Source organism: Cynoglossus semilaevis, chromosome 5 (genome assembly GCF_000523025.1).
Source record: "Cynoglossus semilaevis isolate Cse_v1.0 chromosome 5, Cse_v1.0, whole genome shotgun sequence".
Lineage (NCBI taxonomy): Eukaryota > Metazoa > Chordata > Actinopteri > Pleuronectiformes > Cynoglossidae > Cynoglossus > Cynoglossus semilaevis.
The window spans coordinates 7,488,814-7,512,801 of record NC_024311.1 but is presented as its reverse complement, the minus strand read 5'-3'; the positions used below and the strand labels follow the sequence as shown (position 1 = coordinate 7,512,801).

At 43.5% G+C, this 23,988-nt stretch overlaps 2 protein-coding genes across 5 annotated transcripts in view; both read right to left on the bottom strand.

Annotated features, from left to right (window-relative positions):
* The window catches only part of furina (furin (paired basic amino acid cleaving enzyme) a), a 61,201-nt gene extending 51,986 nt beyond the window's left edge, over nt 1–9,215 (bottom strand). Inside the window, exons 1-3 of one of the 4 annotated variants that reach the window (XM_025055461.1) lie at nt 5,258–5,379; nt 4,619–4,819; nt 2,060–2,358 (exon numbers count right to left, since the gene is read on the bottom strand). In XM_025055461.1, the coding sequence (XP_024911229.1) occupies nt 2,060–2,269 (210 nt within the window). In that variant the 5' untranslated portion in view covers nt 2,270–2,358; nt 4,619–4,819; nt 5,258–5,379. Of the gene's footprint in view, nt 1–2,059; nt 2,359–4,618; nt 4,820–5,257; nt 5,411–8,502; nt 8,738–9,076 lie in introns of those variants that run through there. The other 3 variants (XM_008310246.3, XM_008310247.3, XM_008310245.3) reach the window with 3 other exon arrangements.
* Nucleotides 9,216–9,718: 503 nt separating this feature from the next.
* Nucleotides 9,719–23,988, bottom strand: part of LOC103378885 (stereocilin) — an 18,940-nt gene continuing 4,670 nt past the window's right edge. Inside the window, exons 5-29 of the mRNA XM_025055462.1 lie at nt 21,858–22,742; nt 21,707–21,769; nt 21,482–21,607; nt 20,849–21,015; nt 20,577–20,763; nt 20,355–20,470; nt 19,995–20,127; nt 19,557–19,748; nt 19,389–19,427; nt 19,130–19,306; nt 18,582–18,731; nt 17,901–17,959; nt 17,663–17,786; nt 16,937–17,019; nt 16,563–16,698; nt 16,080–16,291; nt 15,730–15,820; nt 15,473–15,644; nt 15,211–15,380; nt 14,597–14,752; nt 14,367–14,509; nt 13,335–13,483; nt 13,008–13,105; nt 12,248–12,392; nt 9,719–11,701 (exon numbers count right to left, since the gene is read on the bottom strand). Coding sequence (XP_024911230.1) covers nt 11,613–11,701; nt 12,248–12,392; nt 13,008–13,105; nt 13,335–13,483; nt 14,367–14,509; nt 14,597–14,752; nt 15,211–15,380; nt 15,473–15,644; nt 15,730–15,820; nt 16,080–16,291; nt 16,563–16,698; nt 16,937–17,019; nt 17,663–17,786; nt 17,901–17,959; nt 18,582–18,731; nt 19,130–19,306; nt 19,389–19,427; nt 19,557–19,748; nt 19,995–20,127; nt 20,355–20,470; nt 20,577–20,763; nt 20,849–21,015; nt 21,482–21,607; nt 21,707–21,769; nt 21,858–22,742 — 4,062 coding nt within the window. The 3' untranslated portion in view covers nt 9,719–11,612. The remainder of the gene's footprint in view (nt 11,702–12,247; nt 12,393–13,007; nt 13,106–13,334; nt 13,484–14,366; nt 14,510–14,596; nt 14,753–15,210; nt 15,381–15,472; nt 15,645–15,729; nt 15,821–16,079; nt 16,292–16,562; nt 16,699–16,936; nt 17,020–17,662; nt 17,787–17,900; nt 17,960–18,581; nt 18,732–19,129; nt 19,307–19,388; nt 19,428–19,556; nt 19,749–19,994; nt 20,128–20,354; nt 20,471–20,576; nt 20,764–20,848; nt 21,016–21,481; nt 21,608–21,706; nt 21,770–21,857; nt 22,743–23,988) is intronic.

Genomic DNA, 23,988 nt, shown 5'->3' with positions numbered 1-23,988 from the left:
AAAGCTTGTGAAATATTTCTGCGTAATGCGACCTTTAGGCCGAGTTGTGTCAATAAATGTCAATAAATACACAGTCATTGTTGAAGGGCTGAAACCGTAGCCGACGCAATTGTTTTTCAAACAAACACAAAACGCAGGAAGACGTGAATCACTTTGTCGGTCGCAGAACTTCCCTAAACGGCATACGAGATGGAGTTGACGGTTGAAGCCTCAGGCCACAGACAGACGGGCTCAGTGTTTCAACACAGGACTGGCCCGAAAATATATGTGATGAAAAATGAAAGAGCTCTAACAATAAGAAAACTTTGCGCAGCTGCTGGGGAACCACATCAGAAAGTGGGCTGCCTTTGTTACACCCCAGACCTCTGTGGACGCGTTTGTGTTCGGACCTTTGATCCACTGAATCCTATTCATGGATTAAACTGTAATGACTCGTTCGACTGCGTCACATAACTCACATGGCCGTGTCTTTGGTTGAACTGTTCCCTTTCAATGCCGTTTTAACCGAGGTGCAATCAAATGAGGCACGGGAAAAGTTGGCTTCATAAAAAAAAATTTAAATGCAGCAGCAGTCTGATGGCGTGAACGTGAAAGTGTCCCTGAAATGTACAACAACCATCCAGAGATGCGAGTTGGCAGTAAATGCCCAATTAACCAGGGAATGAGTCAGCCATTTTTTGGGACTTTATGACTTTAACTTAGTTTTAATTATTTCCCTTTACCTAAAATGACCCCATTACACTAGACCGGTGTCAGCACCGCGTCGTCACTGCCGCCCAATACTTTTAAAACCGATCATCTGCTTTATTCCAGTGGTCGTTAGCCTCGTTCCTTCCTGGCCTCATCGACCATATCTGTGTTTAAGACCAAGGGCAGAGGAAGAGGAAAGGGGGGGGGGGGCACCACGGGCAGGTAGTGTGTGAGGACATCATGTGACTGGCTGTTATGTAATATTCAGAGTTCGACAAGATTGATGAGTTACTGTCGCCTGTAATCGATTTACCGTACATTGACAGTGTCTGTATATGAAATTTAAAATCACTAGGTGGCAGCATTGTAGCTCATTAACCCATCACCTGAGTGAGAAGGTGGCACTTTCCCTAACCACCAGGCTGCCACATCAGTTGATATCGGAATTGGAAGTTAAATGTTTGTTTCTAATGGCTCTGAATACACACAGACCACGGATATAGAAACTGAACCAGCAACAGCCACTTCAGTCGCCCTGTGGTGGTAGGACAATCAAACATTGTGGTTATTGTATTAATCTCTCCACCACAACAGAAATCTCACTCCCAAACAATAAACAACAAACAACCGCAAACAACGTCACCGACGGACGTAATGGTACTTAATAACAGCATAAGAAGGTAAACGGTATTCACGCCATCACTCGGCTGCAACGTGACTCTCACTCTGAGCGATGAAAGTGAGGACGTCTGCAGCTCAATCACTGGGCGTCAATGAGCCCAAACCCTGTCATTAGTATTTAGAGACCAATTTTACCTCATCTACCCAAAACAATACTGTCAGTTAGAAATGTATCAAACACGCGGCCCAGCCTTAAATGAGACAGTGACACCAACACAGCCCTGGTGCTGTTGATATATGAACCCTATAATAAAGTATCCTGTTTAAATGTCAGATGTCAGGAATATACATCCTACAAACGGAACCGACGAGAACAGCACAACAAGCAGATCATCGACGTAGAGGAATAACAACGCTCACACCAACTTGGTGTTTATCCACTACGTCTTACAAATCAGTTTTCCTGATAGTCAAAGTTTTTTCTGTAAATTGTCCCACCCTATACATTTCCTTGTTGGTGTTTTGTATTTTCCAACCACATAATTATTCAAATAATTTATTCAAACTAATAATATTATTTTCCAGTTCCACAAACAATCCAGTGCTTTGTGCGTATATGGGGAAAATGTACAAGAGGAAACAAGGAAAGAAATATATTTTATCTGACAGAAGGGTAAACAAGACTATATTAGTAAATACTGCAGTAATCATCTGCATAGAGGAGGAGCAGAGTGTAGTTCTAACTCACATGTCCGTGGTTGATGAACCCATGCTTGTTGGCGATTTGATCGGCCACCTCTACACCTCCGGGTATATGGACGGCCCATGTGTTAGTGTAGACCTTCAGACCCAGGACCGGTCTCAACCCAGAGACCAACAAGACCAAAAGAGGCCAAAAGATGAAGCCCAGCAGTCCTAGCCTGTGGCCAACAGAGCAAGACGCGGAGGCGGAAGCCATGAGTTGTCTTAGCACGACGCAGCTCCGGAGAACAGCAACTCCTATAGGTTGGACTGCAGTAGATGAAGACAGAGATCGTCGCGGCTCACCTGGTGGTGAAAAAAAAAAAAAGACAAATACATTTTTATATGTATGTGAAGTTTTATGAAACATGAGTATGGACAAACCACATCGGAGTGCATTCATGTAAACAACAAATTAGCGCTAGTGTTACGTCACATTTTATTTGTTTTATTTATTTGTTTTTTCCACTTTTACAAGTGAAGGGGAGACCAGCAGGATATACTGAGGGAAACAATAGGAGTCAGCCAAGTCCCTCAGGTGCCCCCCCCACCTTCCACAATTCACACCTTCAATTGGGTGGAACCAGCATCCTGTAACTGGGTCAGCCGGTGGGTGACCTGCATTTTATTATCATAAGGACTATTCAGGTATCCAGGTCTTAGAGGCTGAATTACTGGAGTTTTCCAGAATCCTCTTTCACAGAACAGAAGAAGAAACCTCTTCAATGAGAGGCATTTTCACACCAGGCTGTTTGTTCTGCTCTAAACAGATCACAGTACAAAATCTGGGGCAGGTTTGTATGGGCCGGTGTGAAAACTCATCTGAACTCTGTGAGGTCCAAAGAAGAAAAAACTCTGATCTGCCTGTGTGGCGCTAAAAAACTCTGATCTGCCTGAGTGTGGCACTAGATTTGATGTAGAGTCTATTAAAAAAATAGTAGTGTGGCGCTAGATTTGAAGTGGAGTCTATTAAAAAAATAGACACACACACAAAATAATAAGTAATCTTTATAATTAATAGTAATTCATTTCTAATTAACCCAAATTAATTAACTAAATACAATTACTCAATTTAATGACTACTTAAAATTAACTAAAAGCAACTCTCATTTTTCCATAATAATATTTTCCATCATGTGACACTGACTTCTACCTGCAGTTAGTTTTCAGTTAACACAAAACAGAAAATGGGATTCGGTAAATAAGTGGGAATGTTGATTTATGTCAATTAGTCATGATTAGTTGACAGCCACACTGTGATTAATCTGATTTTAAAAGAAATCGTTTGTGACCCAGACGCGACATTTTCTTCCTGTTTTTGTAGCTGCTTTCATGTTTGATTCGCACCAACTGTAATCGGCGGTTGAACACATTAAGCAGCGTATTAATCAGCCTGTCTAATTAGGAACAGCCGTCCACAGCTGCTCTGCTGCAGAGGGGAATAAGTACAAGCATATGGAGTTAGCGCAGGAAGCCGTGAGCAGGACGGCAGCTCCAGATTTGATGTTGTGGTCAGTCACACAGCAGGCGTAGCTGGTGTTTATACTCAGGGGCGGGGCCTGTGGAGTGGACTGACGGAGGGAGCTGGACGACTGCTGGAACTTAAATACGCCCTGGGCAGCTGGTGTCACGCGGAGGTCAAGGGACTGTTCGTGGACGAGGGTAAAACGTCTGGGCTAGCAGCATTTGCTGGGTTAGCAGCAGCAGCTAGCTTAGGAAATACGGCTTAAAATGCACCGTGTCTGAGAGTGCGGGTGAGTAAATAAATAAGCGGTACGGATTAGAGCAGGGACGTCCAAAGAGTGGATGGAGATCCACCAGTAAATCTCAAAGGGAGTTCTGGTAGATCCTGAGCAATTACATTTAAATTGAAATAATTAAACACAAACAAAAAACTGCTAAATAGGGGGTTGTAAGAAAATATCCATACTCTGAAATATCGCAATATTTTGGTTCACGACACTATATCAATATTCTACAAATAAACTGTAAAAAAAAAAAAAACACTTGTCGTGCCTATAATGTCGTAATATATCACAATATATCGTATCATTGCCCTTGTATCATGAAACATATTTTATCGCCAAATGCGTGTCAATACACACCCCTACTGGCAAAACGAGGGAAAGTTGACAACAGGTTTTGATCCACGTCCATCTGACTTTCTTTTTAATCTTTTATCCAAACCAGAAGAAACTTTAAAAGGAATTACATTTACGTCCTCAGGCAAAGAAGCAGGTCATGACCTGGTGTCAGAGACCCCTGCAACCTGCAAAATTCTTTAAAGGAATTCTCCGTTAGGAAAAAAAACTGCTGCAGGAGAGTTAAGAGCAGCTTTGGTTTTTTTCATGAATAATTCAGTATCTATTTCAATTCATCTTTTAAACAATAACCCAATATAACGTAAGTACAGGCTTAACAGTAAAGAGAGCATTTGGCTGCTTAGGAACGTCAGAGGCGAGAGAAGAAGAAGAAATATAAATATAAACAACAAGTTAGTTTCCTCTGTATATACCTTCTTCGGTATAAACTCATTCCACTGCATCGCTTTTTATCACCGGCTCACCTGAAGTTTCCCCATATTTTATGGACACTTCTAGAACCAGTAGATGTCATCGTTTCAGCAGACTCTGCCGCAGAACTCATCTTTAAATCAACTCTCCGACAACACAACAGTTCTGACTGACAGCTTACAGCCGGACTGCCCAATAAGTGGATCCCAATCTACCAGTAGATCACAAAGGGAGTGCTGGTAGATCATGAGCAACTAAAATAAAGAATAATAAAAAGAAATTAAAAATAAAATACTAGAATTTCTTGTATTTTTTTAAATCACCAATATCATACATTGGCCCAAACTAAACCCACTGACGTGGCTGTCCAGAGAGGTCACTGTGTCTTTATTCAGGACTGACCCTGTTGGTAAATGAATTCAATCAATACTTAAAAACCTTGAGCTCCCTCTACCTGACGACACCGCTGAGAATCTATTAACACAAACCCAAAATAAAGCTGCACCATCAACAAAATCTAATGACTTTTTTAGGCTCATAACATTCTTGAAAGAAAAGAAAATCAAATTACTCAAATTAAACAGTTAACCTCTCAGGTTGGTTGGTTCGACATGAGACAAAGGCAGCACAGAATGAAAATGATCAAATAAAAAGTATCAACAGTTTAGAGGACGAATCTCAGCAACACTTACACAACTCTGTGTCATCTGTCTGTGGGAACAGGTTCTCAAGGTCTGTGAGCAAATCCAGAATGGTGGGACTTACAGACTCTAGTCTGGGTTTAAGTCCAGACACGCGTGACGTCGACAACACACTCAACCACACGGTTTCCCAATGTAACGCACTGAATACACACACCCACGTGTTCGTACACGCGTGCACACTGAGCACTTTACAAAGACAAAAAATTTCTGACCCTTTAACCCAGTGGTTTCCAACCTTTTTTTGGGATGCGACCCTGTCAAAACGGGGTCGCAAGGTAACACCTGAGACATGTTTTGTGTTTTTATTCATAATTTTAAAAACTTATATTGTTTTCAATCAATCATTCCCCAACCATTTGGAGCGCCCCCTGTCAATAGAACTGTTGTCAAGTGGTTGGAACTAGAGATATTAACTTTTTGCCGATATCCAATTTGTCAATATTGTCCAAACACTTAATTTACGATTTCGATATTGCTACCAATACATGAAGCCGTTTGTTCCCAAAACTATAGTAAAATTCTCAGGACTTACAAGCAATTACATCATACTGGAAAAAACCCAGATATTGCGTTAACATTATCGGAGGAAAAAACACTAATATCAGGCGAGCCCAGCTGGAACCACTTCCCTAATTCTAGTCCCAGCTCCAAACTCAAATCTTAAACTTCAAATTGCTCTCTTCCTTAGTGAGGACCTGCAAAATGTCCCCTTTAAACAAGGTGTCCCCCGGCAACAGTACAGTTTACTAAAAGACGTCCCCACAAGTATAACTATACAAGATACACACAAATACACGCGGTGGCATCGAGTGCCCAATAACTTTACTGCTGGAGGAAGTCTCCGAGGACGTGGACTGTACTCAGCAGACTGTAGTGTTGCCACGTCAACGGTACCATATGTCAGATGGTAATAATGGAAAAATACAATGGCACATAACAATTAGCCAAGTGTCATTAACCCAGAAGGACAGTGGAGGTCTCATTAGCTGTCTCATCTGGACATTTCATAAAAGAAACACTTTACGACTCATTGGGTTTTTATTTACTTTTGAATTAAAATAAAACCCAAATTTACAAACCTTATGTCCATTCCACTAATCTGCTCACACACATCTTATCATCACAGAGCCTCGCACGCCATTTAGGAAATGAATGCAACGCATCAGCAGAATGAAAATAAAATCAAAAAATATAATGCTGAATGCCAGCTGTTAAATATATGAGGAGTAAAAATGGTGCAAATAAAAAAATAAAATCACAAAAGCAAAGTTTCTGGAACATTTTCACACACAGTTGCCAAACCACCGATGCCCAAATGATCAACAATCACATAATTTCATCATAAACTAATTATTCACGAAGCCTCACATTTTACTGAAGCATAATTGAACGTTAACTTGGGGAAAAGTTGTAAAATAATTTCTTTCAAATAAAACTTCAGTTTGATGTATTGGCGTCTAATGGAACTCTTTATCTGAGATCTCAGTGTCGGTACAGCCGTTCTTAGGCTGCGTGACTTGGGTCATTTGATCTGGACACATGCAAATTCAAGCAGGTAACAATGACACATGAACCTGTTAATCCACAAACAACTGCTAACTCTATTTATCCTCAAAGTTGACAAGCTGGTCATGTTTGTATTCCACGGTAGTTAGCTTTAAACGACAGGATTCCGAGCTAACTTTTGTTTAAACTGTAAGGTCAAGATGCAGCTGCATCTCTGCTTGATGGTAAACCACCATTTGAGAACCAGTGATATAAAAAGTCACTCCCAGAGCAGTGAGAAACAATGTAAAAAAAAAGCTTTTTAATATGCCCTCATCACTGCTGTGGAATCACCCGGAACCGAACCCCGATCATTTTTCAAATAGAAGTCGTGCTTCGCTATCAATTTTTTTCCAAGTATGCCATTATCTTTTATTGGGAATTTTATTAGAAATTTAATTTGATCTTTAATGCGCTGACTCTCCAAAAATAAAATTAAAGTGCGTCTAAACAGTAATCTCTGTGGTAGCCCACTGATCCACCCGACGTCCCGTCAACTATTTGGTCAGACGTCCCGCTACAGTGTCAGCATAAAAAAATGGCCTCGTAAAAGCACAACTCAGAATTTAGAACTCAGAACATGTGCAAAGTCTCCAGAGAAGATTGGGCAACATGTTGAACCACATATTAAAACCACAGCACTGACGATCCACCTACTGACAACAAGCCGTGCAGATTAAAACATGGCCTATGACATATTCTGGTCATGGCAGTTGGCAGTTTGCAAGAAGGGCCACAACCCTGGTCTACGGATACAATAAAGTTCAGAAACGTACTGCTGAAGAAAACCACTGACGTTCGTGCAACAGAGAAAACCTGGTCCAATAATATTTTTATTTCCCACGACACCAGTCGTCCAGTCTTTAGGTCTATTATTATTTATGATGCATTAGAGCAGAGACAGCCCTCACTCAAAGTCCTGTTCTTCATGTGCACATGATTGTCATATGTACATATGTGTTAATATATGTGTAAATATATACATATATTTATAGTCTTTTGAGGATTTAAAAAATGCCTTACATTATATACAGGTTGTCTTATGTTAACATGTTGGCAAATCGAACCTGAATATAGTGAAATTATTTGAATAAATACAGTTTTTTTTAAAAACTATTTTGTTTCTAAATAAATTTTCTGTTGTTTATTTGTTAAAAAAACATGAAAACCTTGTCTTATGTTAACATGTTGGCAAATCAAACCTGAATATAGTGAAATCATTTGAATAAATATAGTTTTTAAAAAAAAACTATTTTGTTTCTAAATACATTTTTTATTTATTTGTTAAAAAACATGAAAACCTGTCTTTGTAGAGATAAAATAAACACAGAGTAGTAACTAAAAGGCAAAGGTCGATTGTTCACAGTGAATCACTTTTTACGTCAGTATTTTTATTTCTCTGAAAGCCTTGATTTTCCGGACTAACTTCCTGGAACCTTTCCCTTAAAAAAAGCCCTGATTTCAACAAGATAAACACTGCTGTTTGTTGCCTGGTTTATTGATCATTACCAAAGTTCACCCCAGTGACGTACGAGCCCCGACTGTTGACTACTGGAACCAGAGTCTGTGTCCAACAGCCCAGAGTAAGACCAACAACCTCTGCCTCCGTGGCCCGGAGCTCCAGGTCCTGACGCCAGGTTAGGGTTAAGCTCTTTAAAAGCATCAGCTGACAGCAGCAGGAGACTCACCTCACAAGTTAAAGTACGTGAGCACAACGACACGCAGTCATACTGTGGGACTCGGCTGGTACCGACCAGGACTCCTCGACTGGACCAAAGTCTCTGGAACTGTACAGTAGTGGAACTGGAACTGGAGCCGCCGTGAAGCAAACTTGACGCGGCGGTGCTGGTGGGTTGACCTGTTCCGTCGTACGAGTGCCTCCCCTTTCCTCCCCTTTCCTCCCCCCGCTCTCCTCCGCCTCTGACGAGTATTTACGACACGACCGCTGTTCTCACATGTTTAAAACCGCTGCTTTTCCAGTTGTTGCTGCTTGATTCACGACAGGAACCAGTTCGGTTTTTGATCTCTTTTTTTACACCAACCAACAACAACAACCGCAGATCCGGACGCGTCAACGTCAGCTGTAATGAGTATGTGTGTGTAAAATCCCTCCCTCCCAACGGAGCTGATACACAAACAAACAATAAATAAACAACAAACTGGGACTCCCGACCTGTCCAGTCCCGTCCTCGGTCCCCGTCTGACCGGTAAACTAAAACTAGTGTACGTAAAAGCAGCTGAAGCAGCAGGCGGAAAACTTACGAGAGGATCTTTCTCACTAGCTTCGCTCACATCCTGCTCCGGTCCGACGTGGAGGAGCCTCACGACGCGGCGTTAGAAAAGACGACGGCGCCGTGAAGCGTCGGGAAAGCTGGCAACACACGACGGCTGGCTATAAATAGTCATGATGGCCCTGCCGTGTACCCGCTGAGTTATCCGTACGAGCCCCAGGAAATACGTCACCGCCGTAGACCAACTTCGACGTCGTTGGCCACGCCTACTCAGGCAGCAACGACACGACTACACTGCCATCTACTGGTAATATGCGGTACCGTTGGTATAATAATGGATATCCCAGAAGTAAAAAGTATAAATTCCAGTTTAATTTTCATCTTTGGAACCTGGAATCGCTTGCCTGATTTTTTTACGGGAACACCCTCATTCAAAAGTACATCAATCTGTGTTGAGAACGACGGCAAAAACAAGAGAGTTAATATGCATTAGATGTGGTTCTTGTGTACAGAGGCAGCCATATTGGTTCGCAATGTTTTTAGTTTCCAAATAGTTTCCCGGGCAAAATGAATATGTTTGGTCTTGTAATGACACTAATAAAAAGAATAAACAGAAATAAATAAACTCTGTTTACTACACAGTAGAATCAACATCTACGGATAAAATTAAACATAAATAACATTCTATATTATTTATTAAACAGTAAATCGATGGCTGTTCTAGTCCAGATGACACTACAGGTTTTATACATCTATCTGAGGTATAAAATAATAATAATATAATAACTGAGTCCATTGCCATCAGGTTAACTGGACACTGCTAACTGACCCTATGTGTGAAAATGAGTGTGAATGGTTGTTATTATGTGACCCTGTGATTGGTGAACATTCTTCCAACATCTGCTAAAACTGTGTCTGCAAATTGTAATTCCACTGGCAAACAAAATGAGGGTACTAGCAGTTTGTTGTCTGTAGAATTTGGGCCGTTCGGTTTTTGTAAAAGTTCTGGCTCCAATAGACAATTGATTTGTCAAAGGAGAAAAACGTAAACCTGCGGAGGAGGTGGAGATGTGGGCCTAAAAACATTTTTGCAGTGTTTGCACACAGCTGTCACTTCGCCTGGACTCATTTGGACCCAGTTGGAAATGCCAGTGTTTTGCAGAAGATGGAAGTGGAACATGCCAAGAATGCAAATCAACTGTGGTACGTAATCTGAATAGACCCCAAATGGGACTGGATGAAATCTAATTGTCAGTCTGACGTAGGAATCATTTGCCTAAAATATCCCATGTGGTTCACTTCTTGTTTGGATGCCCATATGAATCAACCTAATTGGACAGATGTAACCTGAACCTACTGCTTCAAAAGTGGGCCCAGTTTGAATCCTCTTCATGAGCAGATGTAAGTCATGGTGGTCCATGGTGGTCCAGACTGTAGATTTATGTCCACGATTCTTTAATATTGTGAATTTATTCATTCTGGATCCATCTATTCCTGGATATATTTTCCCAAAGTCAGTGGTCTACCTGGTGAGCAAAGCTTTAAATATACATATATACTGCACATTCAAATGTATGCAGTACGTGTGCTACCTAAAAGGCTGCAATAAAATTGAATTGACCAAGGTCACAAAAAAGGCAACTGCCTTTAAAACTGTTTTTATCATATCATTACGAAATGTATCATATGTAAATATATTATATAGTGGTGGTCTTACTTCAGGCATGCAGCTTCATGCAGGCCTCCCCTGTGACTCTATGGCGGCCCCTAGGGGAGGCACACCTCACCTATTGAGAACCACAGTTATATGTTTGTCCCTTATGGATCCCACAATGAAATGTACACTGTGAGTCTTCGCATCCCACCCAGGCTGCCACGGGGGGCGCTATTGAGTATGCAGTGTCCACTGGGGCTCAAACGCATCACCTTCTGCGTCTAAGGCAGGAGTCGCATACTCCATGAAAAGGATTTCTGGAGCTTGGAAATGAACATGTTATACTTGGTTCTTCCACTGATTCCTTTGTTGTTGTTGTTGTTGTTTGTTAGTCCTAAATCAACTCAGGCCTATAATCAATGACGCCATTTGCTTTAATAAATAACCTCTTTACTATTAACACTGGTGAACAGGGCTGTAGAAAAGCTGAAGCCTTTTTATGGCTGAATTGTTGTGATTTACAAATTAATTATTTTTATTGAAATACCTGTATAAAGGATCAACATTAGTGTGTGTGTGTGTGTGTGGAGTTAATGTAATGAAATATCACTCTAGGAGAGAGCATTGGATCACTATCATCATTACCCTGCAAATGTTCTTCTGCTGCTAAAATAATAATTTAATTTCTGCTCCCTTGTTGCTCTGAGTAGCCATTAAAAATAACATATCTGCAGCACACAGAGTCATTTCCATTTTCCAGGTGGATAATTGGAATAAGAGTGAACAAAATGTGCACCGTGGCAAATTAATGTGCGGACAGATGAAGAAAACAGATCAGTTTGAAATATTTATTCAATGTACAAATATGGTGCTACTAAAGGAGATCAATAGACACTTATATCCTCTCAGCATTTTAAATTACTTTGTACAACAGCAGGCACAGAGCCAGTGATTGGACAGCCCAACTATCGGCATGTGGGGCTGCCGGGGCCGTGTTTCTTCCTGTGGAGGCACAGAGTTGATGAACATAACATAAAAATCATGCTGGTCGTCTCGCAGAGGAAAGTATTACAACAATAAAACACCTACTGTATATGCTAGGAATGTTTGATAACATTGACCAATATTATCAGCCCAATATTAGCATAATGATGTAATATCTGTAAGTATTGTTATCGGTTTTTCCTCTGATAATCAAAACCCAATAACGCAATGTTAAAAGATAGTTTCCAAATGATGTGTGCCCTAAAAATAGTTAAAAAACGGCTGTATATGATAGTGAAAGTCACTAGATGGCAGCATTGCAGCTCATTTTATTAATCTGTTTTAATAATCAGGGCCACCACTGACCCACATTTTATTAATCTGTTTTAATAATCAAGGCCACCACTGCCCCAGTATCGGTTGATATCGGATTTGGAAATTGAGCTTTAGTTTGGACAATATCGGCATATCGGATATCACCCCTAGTATAGGCTCATAAATACTACTTTAATTCTAATTTTCGTCAGTGTTACAGGATGGCAATGGTAGAGACAGAGACATCACCTCTCATCTCCAGAGCGTCTCCATCGTATCGAGCCAATCCCACGGCGTGTCTCTGCTCAGGGTCCAGCTCGGTCCACTGCTCTTCAGTTACAGCCCAGGCCTGCTCCATGGTCAGCCATGACAACTGGGCTGGACTGAACACCACCTGTCCACAAGACAACACAACAACAAGAATCATTTTAGAGCAGGGGTCCCCAACCCCTGGTCCAGGGACTGGTGCCGGTCCGTAGGTCTTTTGGTACCCAGTTGCAGTGGGACACAGTAAGAAAAATGTACTTCAGGTTTACTTATACTATATATCCCTTTACTGTTTTCAAAACACCAGGTCAAGGGTCATTCAGACTCTGATACCAACAGAATAAAGTCTGTTCGTGGTCAGAATAAAGAATTTTTTTTTTGAAAATGTAATGATCCTTCAACAAAGACTGCAGTAACGACTGATACCGACCAACTCGTTCTTGGTACAAAAAGGGTTGATTTTTTTTTAATGAAGTAAATTAGTAAATTAGTAAAAAAGTATTTTTTTTCACTGTATCCCACTGTGGCTCCGTACCAAATGACCTACGGACTGGCATCGGTCCCCGAACCAGGGGTTGGCGACCGCTGGTTTACAGTACATGAAACCACATTTGGCTAATCACAGTATTCATATGCAGTGTTATTACAGTAGTGTAGAGCCTTATAATACTGTAATACTTCATACAGTACAAAGGCTGGAAACACTGTACCGTGGAGAAGCCGCACAAAAACAAAGACTCACTGATATTTTCTCGGGTGACATCAGGGAGATGGCCGGGGGGGTGAGGCCTTCCACTTGTTCTTGGACCAGAGCTGACAGCACTATATCCTCCAGGCCCACTGGACATGAAGACAAACACTGCAGTCAGACTCAATCTAATATCTCATCAGAAGAAGAACACAAGAGCTCCCATGCCTCACCCTCCCTCCCCCAGGCTCACCCTGCCTCCCATACTTTTTTATTTGCGGCTGTCCTTCCAGGACCATGACCTCAACAAAAAACTATTACAAAAAAAACGCCGATCAATAAAATCTTGTATGCCTCCAGGAATATTAGGCTGTACTGTACCGGCCAGTGTTCCAATCTCAGTGAAAACCTCCGGTCCCCAAGCACTGACGGGTCCAAAGGCCTCTGGTCTGAACAAACGACTCGTCAGCGCCTCCATCTGCTTCTCTGTGCACGGCAGAGACATTTCTCTGAAGAAGAAGACAGCCACGCTGCAGGGGGAGGGAAACAGTCCAGGACTTTATATTTCTCTCAGGGCACTTTAAAAAGTTTTAATGGATTGATGACACAGCAGGTGTGCGACCAGAATATAAAAGCAGATGTGGACGACGTCACGAAAACACGAGACCTGAGCTCAAGGTAACGTCAGTGAGTTGGCTGAAGACCATGTGACGATCGTCCTGCTGTTCATCACATCAACTACCTGGAGAACGTACTAGAAGAACACGGAGACTACTGCAGACGCTGCCGTGCACTTCTATTTAAAGACTACTGCAGACGCTGCCGTGCACTTTGTTTTTTTCTATTTATCTAGTAGCAGTGGTTCTCAAACTATGGTACGTGACAAGAATCCGTAAACATGTGGCTCTATAGCAGGGGTGTCAAACATAAAGCCTAGGGGCCAAAACTGGCCAGCTAAGGGGTTCAATCCAGCTTTTTTTTTTACTTTGAAAGTAAAAAAAAAAAAATTATAATTTATAGGTAAAGATGAATTTTGAAAGTAAAAAAAAATTTCTTTTATAATTTATAGGTAATTATATCATTATTCATAACATTAATTCCACTGGTCCGGCCCACTTGACATCTAATCGGGCTGTATGTGGCCCCTGAACTCAGTTTGACACCCCTGCTCTACAGCCTTTTAAATGGCTCAAACAGTTAATAAATACAATTAATAAAAATGGAATCAGATGTCATGTTGGATTTTGTATCCAGACAATCTCAAATTTGGTTCCACTTGAAATGCTATGCTACTATAGCAAGAATAATTGTCCCACATTTGACCTATCTGGACCAGACAATGATGATGACATTAATGGAAGCCATAAGTCTGTCACAGGGTCGTTTTAAAAATGAAATAATAAGAAGCCTGACCTGAGGTTGTAGGGGTTCAGTCTCTTCAGCTCAGACGGATACAGACCACAGATCAGATGACCAAAGGTCACCATGTCCACCATCGTTAAGTGTTCTACTCTCAGTTTGCGTCTCCGCATCACGCCCAGAACCACAGCTCTCATCTGCCGAGTCAAACGGAGACACTTCAGTTTAGAAACTCCAGCTCCACCTTCTCGACTCCCCTCGTTAAAAACACCTAGAAGGAGAACCTTTTTAGGGCTCCAGTCCGTCAGTGTTCCCAGATGTGTCAGTACGACTGGGTCGCTGAGATCAACATCCTGCAGCTCTCTTTCTCCCATCTCTGTCACCACGGAGCCCAACGCCAAGATCTGCTCTGGTCTCAGGTCTCTGACTGGACTGAAGGACTGGGTCCACCAGTGATGAGAGGGGTATTAAAATACTACTCATAATTTACTCAAACATGTTAGTAAAACATGGTAATAACTTGACACCGTACTGGTCAAATGACTCTTTACTGATAAATGTTGAACAATTCGATCTTTGGTCCAAGTCTGGGGTCCCAAACCTTTATTGAGCCACAGAAATATTGCAATGGACCAGCAGTTAAATTTTGGTAAAAAAACATATGACTTCAGGTAAGTTTTACTCACTTAAAGTGCTCTGCCGCCCCCTATGGGACAATCACACTTCCAAAACCACAGATCAAAATCCAAAATGTAGTATCATTTTGTGACCTATTTATGCGACCCACATTGTCTCATTAAAACACAATCTCTGTCACATTGGTACCTGGTACTGTTCTGGTGTTCTGCTCTGGTCTGACGACTAAACTGGAACGCGGAAATGAGGAACCAAAACTGACCTGTCTGAGTTTCACCCACAGTGAGCGGCGCTGCTGGGAGTTCAGAGAAGAGTCCTGACCCAGGACCTCCACACACTGGTCCAGATCCTCCTCTGACATACGACTGAACTGAGTGGGGGTCCAGGCCGAAGGGAAAGTTCCTCTGATATCTGCACAGCTTGGAACTGGTGCTGATCAAAGAGAATCAACGATTAAGTCTGAAAAAAAATTGAAATAAAAATCATATTCAGTTCTCTGTGTGCTGTGACTGTTGGTGTCCAACCTCTGGCTCTCCTGCTCTGGGTTTTGACAATCCCACGGAGGAGACTCTGGGTCCGTAGTCTCTGCTGATTCTGGTCGGTGCACTGACGGACACAGACGCTGCCCACCGCGGTGTCCTCCCAGCGTCTTTGACCCACCAGGACCTGCTCCACTGTGTCCTTGTTCAGCACCACCTGTAGGAGACACCTGTGGTCAGTGAAACCATGCAGGTTCTTAGCCCACAGAGTACTCGCAGTACTTTCATGAAACTGTGTCTACTGAAGGGATGGAGCTGATCTGCTTCGGTGAGAGAGAAAACACCAGCCTTCCCAGATGTTCCACGTCTTCAACCTGCCATTTAGACGGAGCCCTGGAAAACAGGTTGACACAACTGTGACATCATCAAAGTCAACGTGCACCTGCATCAGAACGCTGACCGGATGTTGAGCCTCCTACTGTGCCCCTAGATCAGAACACCGTCCAGATGTTGAGCCTCCTTCAGTGCCTCTACATTAGAACACCGACCTGATGAGGCTCCTTTTGTGTATTTATATACTGCAGTACTGTCCTATTGTACCTACTTATTGTCACACTTTGAGTATCACTGATTCTGAACATCCGTTCTTTACCCCAGCATGTCTTTGTGAGTGAGCAGGGCGCTGATGTCTCTCAGAGCCTCCCTCGGGAGGCAGAAACTCCTCATCTCCTCCAGCCGCAGACCCAGAGCTCCTCTGTCCACCAGAGACAAACTGTCCCGGTCCAAGAACGGCACTAGAGGCCCGAGGACGTCCACGGTAGTGCTGTCCACCTCCCCGTCTGCCTGAGGACAACCATACAGAGCCTCAGATGAACACTGTCTCAAACTGATAGAAGTGCAGTAGTATAAATTGTTAGAGGATAACGAGGTGGGGTCATGACCCCAGCCTCTGTGCACCATCTGTTTATTTCCCGATTTGTGGTTCAAGCTCAACCAAGTGAAAGGACTCCTGCTGGTGCCCTGATCCACGGTTTGAGGAACCCCCATTTTCAGTGTATTCTGGTGGTGTACTCATTATGACAGTGCAGGCCGTGGTGTTCTGATGCAGCTCTGTGTGTTTCTGTGGTTGACTTACCAGCTCCGCTCTGGCCTTTTCAGCTAAATTTGTCTGCTTGTAATGTGGCAGTTTGAGGAATTCAGCAAAGTCTGCCTGGACCTGGTCCAGAACGGCCCGGAAGGATGAATTACTGAGGCTCTCCATCATTGTCAGGCTGCGAAAACACAAGAGAGCACATTTAGCAGAAATGGAGACTGAAACACTTTCCAGATTCAGATTCAGAAAACTTTGTTTTTCCCTGCAGGGCATTTAGAGGGGCAAGAGCGGCACGCTGAGGAAAACAGAACTAATTAGACGTAAGGAAAACTTGGAACAAGTGTCAAGGTTGAGATGTGTACCTAGAACTGTTTCACTCAGTGTTTACCACACTGACACCTGATCGTTATACTTACGGCAGTGATGCAGCGAACCTGGGGTTTAGAAGAGTCAGGTCCAGGTCAGGGCGGCTCCTCAGCTCCTCTATGATACATTTCCTCTGGTAACAGTCAACACAGGTCAGAACTTATTCATGTCAAACATATAGTTACAAAACATATGGATCTAATACAGTATGAATAGTACTGTTTGATGTTACTATATGTCATGGCAAAAAAGGCACGTTGTCAAGGCCTATTTTTAAAGGAGCAATTTTTGTACCTCTACTCCAGTCTACTGTATATATATGTAATATATATAACTTTGGCGCCCTCTATCTCCCCATTGAAACATTTTTTTAACTTTATTTTACACAAGTTACAGTATCGTCCAGCCGATGGTTTCCTACTGCTCAAGTCGCATATGAATAAATACGTATATATGTGAATATATATATAAATATATGTAAATATTTCTAAATGTATGTATATATGTATATCAGCCAGTTGATTCTGTTACTTCTATAATTAAAGTTACAGTAGATAAAGTAAAAATATTTTTATTTTATTTTATGGGGCAATAGGGGGCGCCAAACCAAAATCAGTGGGGCACAAAAACAACAATTAGCACTGACTCTGTACTGTTTCTAATTATATTCTGCTCATGTGTTGCATTTTAAAACACCCTTTGAACTTAACGATGGAGTGGCTTTATCTCCATGTACTCAAGTACTGCAGTGTGTATTCTGAAGCCGTGCCTCTCACCATGGCCGGTCTAATGGCTCCAGACAGATCGGTCACCAGGTGAAGCAGCTCTGAAAATTCTGTATCGTTGGCCCAGAGCTTGAAAAGGTCACAGGTCATTCCACCAGCAATTTGACCCAGAGCCCTGAACAAAAACAAACGTAACTTTAATGTTTTTCTTTCATTTGTTTTAGTGAAGATAATGATGTGTTTTTATAGATGTACTGATTCAGTACCAGTATTGTACTGTAATACTTACTGTACTGAGCTGCTGGTCAGGTTTTTGGATCCAGAGACTTTTCTGAACAGAAGCTGAGCCTAGACAGAGAGAAGTAGACGTCACACACAGTGGACCAGAGGACTTACACCAGACCCAACCACAAGCCACACAAAATGACATGGGCAACATTTGGACCGCGGGCCTTAGGTTTGACACAGGGTCTATTATAATTCTCTCACACTATTTAAACTTACTTTTCAGAAAACACAGATAGATCCAGTCACTCAAACATGAAGAACGAAGAATGGCGTTTATTTCTAAAGCCGTTAGTGAGTGAAAAAAACCCGACGGTTATTGATTTAGCTCAGGGCAGAAGCCGCTGAGAACAGGTGGTGACAGCAGGCTAACACACACACACACACACACTCTTGGCTGTGAAAATAATCCCTTTCACTTAGCCATTACTAATTTATGCTACACTCTTCCGCACCATTGTACGACATCCAAACTAATTAGCCTGATGGCAGCGGATGCCTATGGAGTATTCATATTCTGAAAAGCTCACCTGAAGCAAATCTAATGAGTTTCAGATTAAACAGGACTAAGAGCAAAGTCGGTAGAAGTTTCACGTTCCGTCAGCGCAGCAGAACTAACTATTGTCGTCGTATTATTGGAGTGTGTTGGAGTTGTTCATGAAAAAAGGTTTCCTTTAATGTGCACCTGCTGCGGTGACCACCGGGTGTCCCGGTAGAAGTCAATGTGTCCCAGAATTGTTCCCCCATCCACGGTGTCTGTCAGCTTCTTCAGAGGAACAAATGGTAGAACACAGTGTCCAGGATGAGTGAGGTTCTGCAGATCTCTGGTCAGAACCTGAAGACACCAAAACAAACTGTTAACAAAGAAATGCCCAACCTCTGGGCCCCACAGCACAGTACGCCAAAGGTGGCTCTGTTTACATCCACCAGCTGTGCACCTTACACTGGACTGTGCTACATTCACTTTCCTTTTTGTTGTTATGTTTTAGGTACTTTTTGCCCTTCGTTATGGCTCCCATGCGTAAGTCAGCCTCTTCTATCATGTCCAAGATTATGATGTTAGCACTGTGTTAGCGTAGCTGAGGGACATAGGTACTGATGTAGTGTATGTGAGCTCCAACTGTGAGTTCTAAATTGAGTTACATCGGACCACAGGAACAGTTTTCTGACGTAAGTAACATAACTTTATACCTTTATACATACAAATAAATGATGAAAAACCACAACCATCACCTCCAGCACCGTGTCATACAGCGCGGCTCTACAGCCAGGGTTCAGTCCAGTCAACAACATGGTCCAGCACTGACAGTGAAGCTGCTCCGTGACCTCAGGCCACTGCAGGTCTCTGATCAGAGTGGGGGAGACGCCAGAGTGTAACGACTTCAGTCTGCACAGAGTCTCCACACTGAGCTGAGGGGAGGACAGAGAGACAACGGGTGAGACAACAGCTGTTTGAATCAGTGACTGAAGTTCTAGTTTTAGGTTTACTCACAGTGGTGTCCTGGGAGAGTTTGGATAACATTTGAAATGCCTAAAGAAAAAAATTAATAGAGTCAAAAAGTCCTAAGAAAACATTTTGCAGTCTTATGTCTTTATGAAGATAACAAAATAAAAAATGTCAACATTTTTGGTCAAATAGTTTGAAAAGAAAGATGGCGACCTGTGCTGGAGGGTATCTGTGTAAACCTGGTTGTGAGAGGAGTTCCATCATCTGCTGTGACGGCAGAGACAGCAGGACTGGAGATCCCAGCTGCGGCAGCAGATCAGTGAGGCCCTGGAGACCAGGCAGTGATGGAGGAGACAAGCTGCTGATGTTGACAGTCTTCACTGCTGGTATCAACCATGACGACAACTGTCAGGAAACACAATCAAACAAATGTACGTTTGTGGTTCAACTCCAGGAAGATTTGAACTTTTCCAGTCAACAGTAAAACAACAAACACGTTATTTGCACACACTGTGGGGAAACTTTCGATGGATGAATGTTTTATTTACATTTCTGTCAAAATACATGTGAAAGTGGCCTTGGTTTCAGGTCTAACTGGTCCGGCCAATAAGTCTGGTTTACCAGGTGTAACTTTGAACATGCAGCACTCACTCGACCACTGGAACTGATGAAGCCCTTTGACATACACTGAGCCAGCTGCTGCCACAGAGCAGAGGACACGGACGACTCCTGCAGGTACCGACCCAGGTCTGCTGGGTCCAGGTAACAGGCCAGGACTCCTAACCTGAAACAACAAATGAGTGTGAAGCTCCTTACACCAGTGGGAGGTTAGTAATGGAGTTGTTTTAGAGCTCCTTACACCAGTGGGAGGTTAGTGGAGTTGTTTTTGTTTCAGTCGAAATGAAATGCTAACGTCACGACTCTGTTCTAATAGATTTTAAAATGTCTTCTAGTCAGGTTAAGGACTTTATTCTTAAATTCCATTTTCCAAATTGACCATGAAGGCCCCACCTGGACAGGTAATCACTGGTCAGATTCCTCTTCTTAACGAAGACCGTACGGAGAACGTGGCGCCCCCTTACAGCATCCAGACTGCTGTTGCCCAACAACTCCACCAGAGGAGTGAGCTGCCGGAGGAAACAGCCAGATATTGGAATAAATGACAAGACAACGATGGTGACTCCAACGCCCTCTACTGTCTGTTTGTTGCTTTAAATAAAGATCTGTGCTGACCTGTTGTGATGTCAGTTGCTGAAAACGACTGACAGGCAGGAATGGCAGGAGAGGGAGGATGGAGCCCAGGAAGTAGGGCGGCCAGGTCTCCACATCACCCACCACATTGGACTGGAGGAGTCGCTTCACAAAAGCCCGTTTCTGCAGCGACTTCATCCCGGAGCTGTGGTCCCGGATGGCGGTCAGTCTAAAGGCCAATCACAGATGTTGTTGGTACTTTGTTCAGAGGAAGTATCGCAGTACACTAGATACTTCACGGATCGCAGACTCACACAGTGTCGTTGACAATCAGGGATGCTGGGAAACTCATGATATCGGAGACAGACATGAAGGGTATGAACTGAGACAGGTCTACAAATAATTCCGGAGTCACTCGTGGGAATTTATGGATGAACGCAGCGGTCATGGTTTCCATGGCTTCGACCTCTTGTCGGGAAGCCTTGAAGGGAAACATGAAGGGAAGACCTTTGGTCATTTGGGCTATGACACACATCAGTACTACTACTACTACTAGTAGTAGTAGTAGTAGTAGTAGTAGTAGTAGTAGTAGTAGTAGTAGCAGGAGCCCTTATTTCTGAATATGCAATACTGATTATAGCATTTGTCACCAAAAGTGCGGGGCGTGGCCTGCAGTGGGTGTGGACCCATTACTGGGAGGTCTTGTTATTTGATGTCCTTGTTTTAAAAATTGCAGTTTCATAAATGCGTCTATGTGTATTTGGGGCTGAGATGCACCATCTTGGATTTTAATAAATTCAAGGAGTCTTGTTATTTTGACTCCACCATTTTTATTGGCTGGACTTTCTAACATTTGACACCAACATGTCCAAAAACGATACTAAATACCCTGCAGGAGTGCAATTATTGTACAAAAGCCCCGGCTCTTGTTGTTCTCAGGAACAAACCTGGCTCGGTTCCACCTGCAGCTGGTCCCAACTTTGATGCATGTGAGAGAGAAATCTCTTCACTGCATCTTTTTCAGCCGACATGACCAGAGTCCGAATGGTGTCTCTTGGCATTTGAAGGTATTCCTGGACAAAAATGTCAATGAATATGAAGCTGAGTTAATAGCGTGTTCATGTGGTGTGAGCTGATGAACATGGTAAAGGCTGCAGACACTGGAGAAATACCTGCATCAGGACTCTGAGGGCAGAGGAGTTGTTGTCTCGCTGTATGAGGTCCCACAAGAGCGGCTGATGTTGGAGAGGAGAGAGAAGAGCTGAGTATGTGTGTGTGTGTGGGTGGGTGTGTGTGTGTGTGTGTGCATGTGTGTTATCTTACACTGAAACATCCCAGCAGGTCTTCTTTCAGAGTGGTGTTCTGCTCTCCTCGCAGGAAGACCCCCACGGTTTGAAGGACGCTCATGGAGGCCTTGGGCTGCAGCGAGGACCAGGATGTGTTGTCAAGGAGACTGGAGAGGAGGATGGCCTGACCCAAACCTTGCCTCGCCTCTCTCTCCCCTTCATCCAGCCCCGAGGAGAGACCCACCATGAAGTCCAGCACTCGCAGAACGTACCCCAGTGACAATAGAAAACTCTCCCGCCGCCCCCCCTCCACCTCACAGACGCTGAGTTTGTGAAGAACATCCACCAGCAGCGGAGCCGGGTCCACACAGAGCTGCGACGTATCAAAGTCGTAGCGCGCAGGAAGCATGTCGAAGAACCTCTGCAGGAAGCACTTCTTGTCCTCGTGTTCTGCCTGCAAGTCAGCACAGAACTCTGCAAACTGAGGCTGCCGGAGCAGCCCACCGTACACGGTGGCGTTCGCACACATGTACTCTTTGAGCCCAGGCGTCTGCTCACAGTGTTCTAGTAGAGTGGTGTTGGTGAAAGAATCCACAGCCCACTCCCGGTAGCGACACATCTCCTCTGTGCTGTCAGAATCGGAGGCGTTGAGCAGTTTGGAGCAGTAGGCTGCGACCCAGCTGGGCTCTGACAGCGATCTGTGGGAGTCGACGGAGTAACTGCTGCACAAAGAGGAGATGAGGACCGAGCTGTTTGGCAGGAAGCAGTGTCTTAATACCTGAGCTGTGAGCAACCCGCTGCCCACCTGGGCCAAACAGCTCTCATCAAGGCCCAGAGATCCTGAGGCTTCCTCTGACAGGTGAACACACAGGTCGTCTATGTTGGTCTGGTTAAAAAAACTGTAGTCCTTAGTCACTGCAGCCTGCAAACGACGAGAAGAAGAAGAAGAAGAAGAAAAAGAAAAAGAAAAAGACGAAGAAGAAGAAGAAGAAGAAGAAGAATATCAAAATTATTTTAGTCAAACAAATTTACATTTAGACTGATTTAGATTGATTCTACCACCATGCCACTAATAATCTATTAGCAACAGTAATCCGTTACCAGCAGTAATCTGTAATCAACAGTAATCCATTACCAAAAGTAATCCATTACAGACAGTAATCCATTACCTGCTGTGCTTTCTGCAGCCAGAAGGAGGAGTTGGCACAAACCGTGTTGTTGAATTCATGTGCAAAGAATTCACTGCAGACGTGGAGCCACAGGAAGTCGTCCTCCGCTGCTGACAGGTACCAGGCTGCGTCAGAGCAGGTGGCGTGCAGGTCGAGTCCCATCTGTCCCCCCGCAGGACGGACCGACTGGTTCTCCCCTTCAAAGAGTTTGCAGTAGAGGAAGACGGTGAAGTTGGACACACCTGTCAGGCCTGGGATGGATTCGTTACATGCTGCTTCCAGGATTTCTGACGTGGTGAAGAAGTCCAGGTCCTTGACCTGGTTCTGGTCCGCTCTCTCCATCTGTGGCAGAGAGAAGTGAGGCAGGAGGAGACGATTCTGTTTGGACCTTGTTGGTGAAGGATGGGCCGCCCTTGAAGATGCCTTGGCCTTTGTTCGCTGCGACCCCTGCTGGTGTCCCTCAGTGGACGGGCAGGACAGGAATGGTAAGGAGTTTGGGAGACCCTGAGTGCTAATCCCTAAGGCCTGAGTGTTCCATGTCAGGTTGTGTCTTATCCCCCTACATGTGCACGGACAGATGGGACAAATGTGAGTATTTTCATGATCAATTCACTGTGGGACAGGGCTAATCTGGTAGTCTGCTCACCATAGGATAAGCCTCCTCAGGTCGCCTTCAAGGAGACAAAACAAACAGGACAATAAATCAATCAGGATAATTCATTTGTCAAATTAATCAAATACAAATGAACACAATTTAACTCATGGGCAGAACGCTACTGTAGATCCAACACGTCCACCGTCCATTCACTGACTGTTGCTTTAATATACCGCTGACACACATGTCGTTATTTACACAGGCTGTAGGAAAGTATTTCGGTTTCACAGAATCTCCTGGATCTTAACATCCCATCATCAACTCCCAGCATGTGTTTGTTGAGGCATCAACCTCTGGTCAGCGGCCCTGGCGTGTGTCAGAGCGGCCTGACTGTAGACTGATTA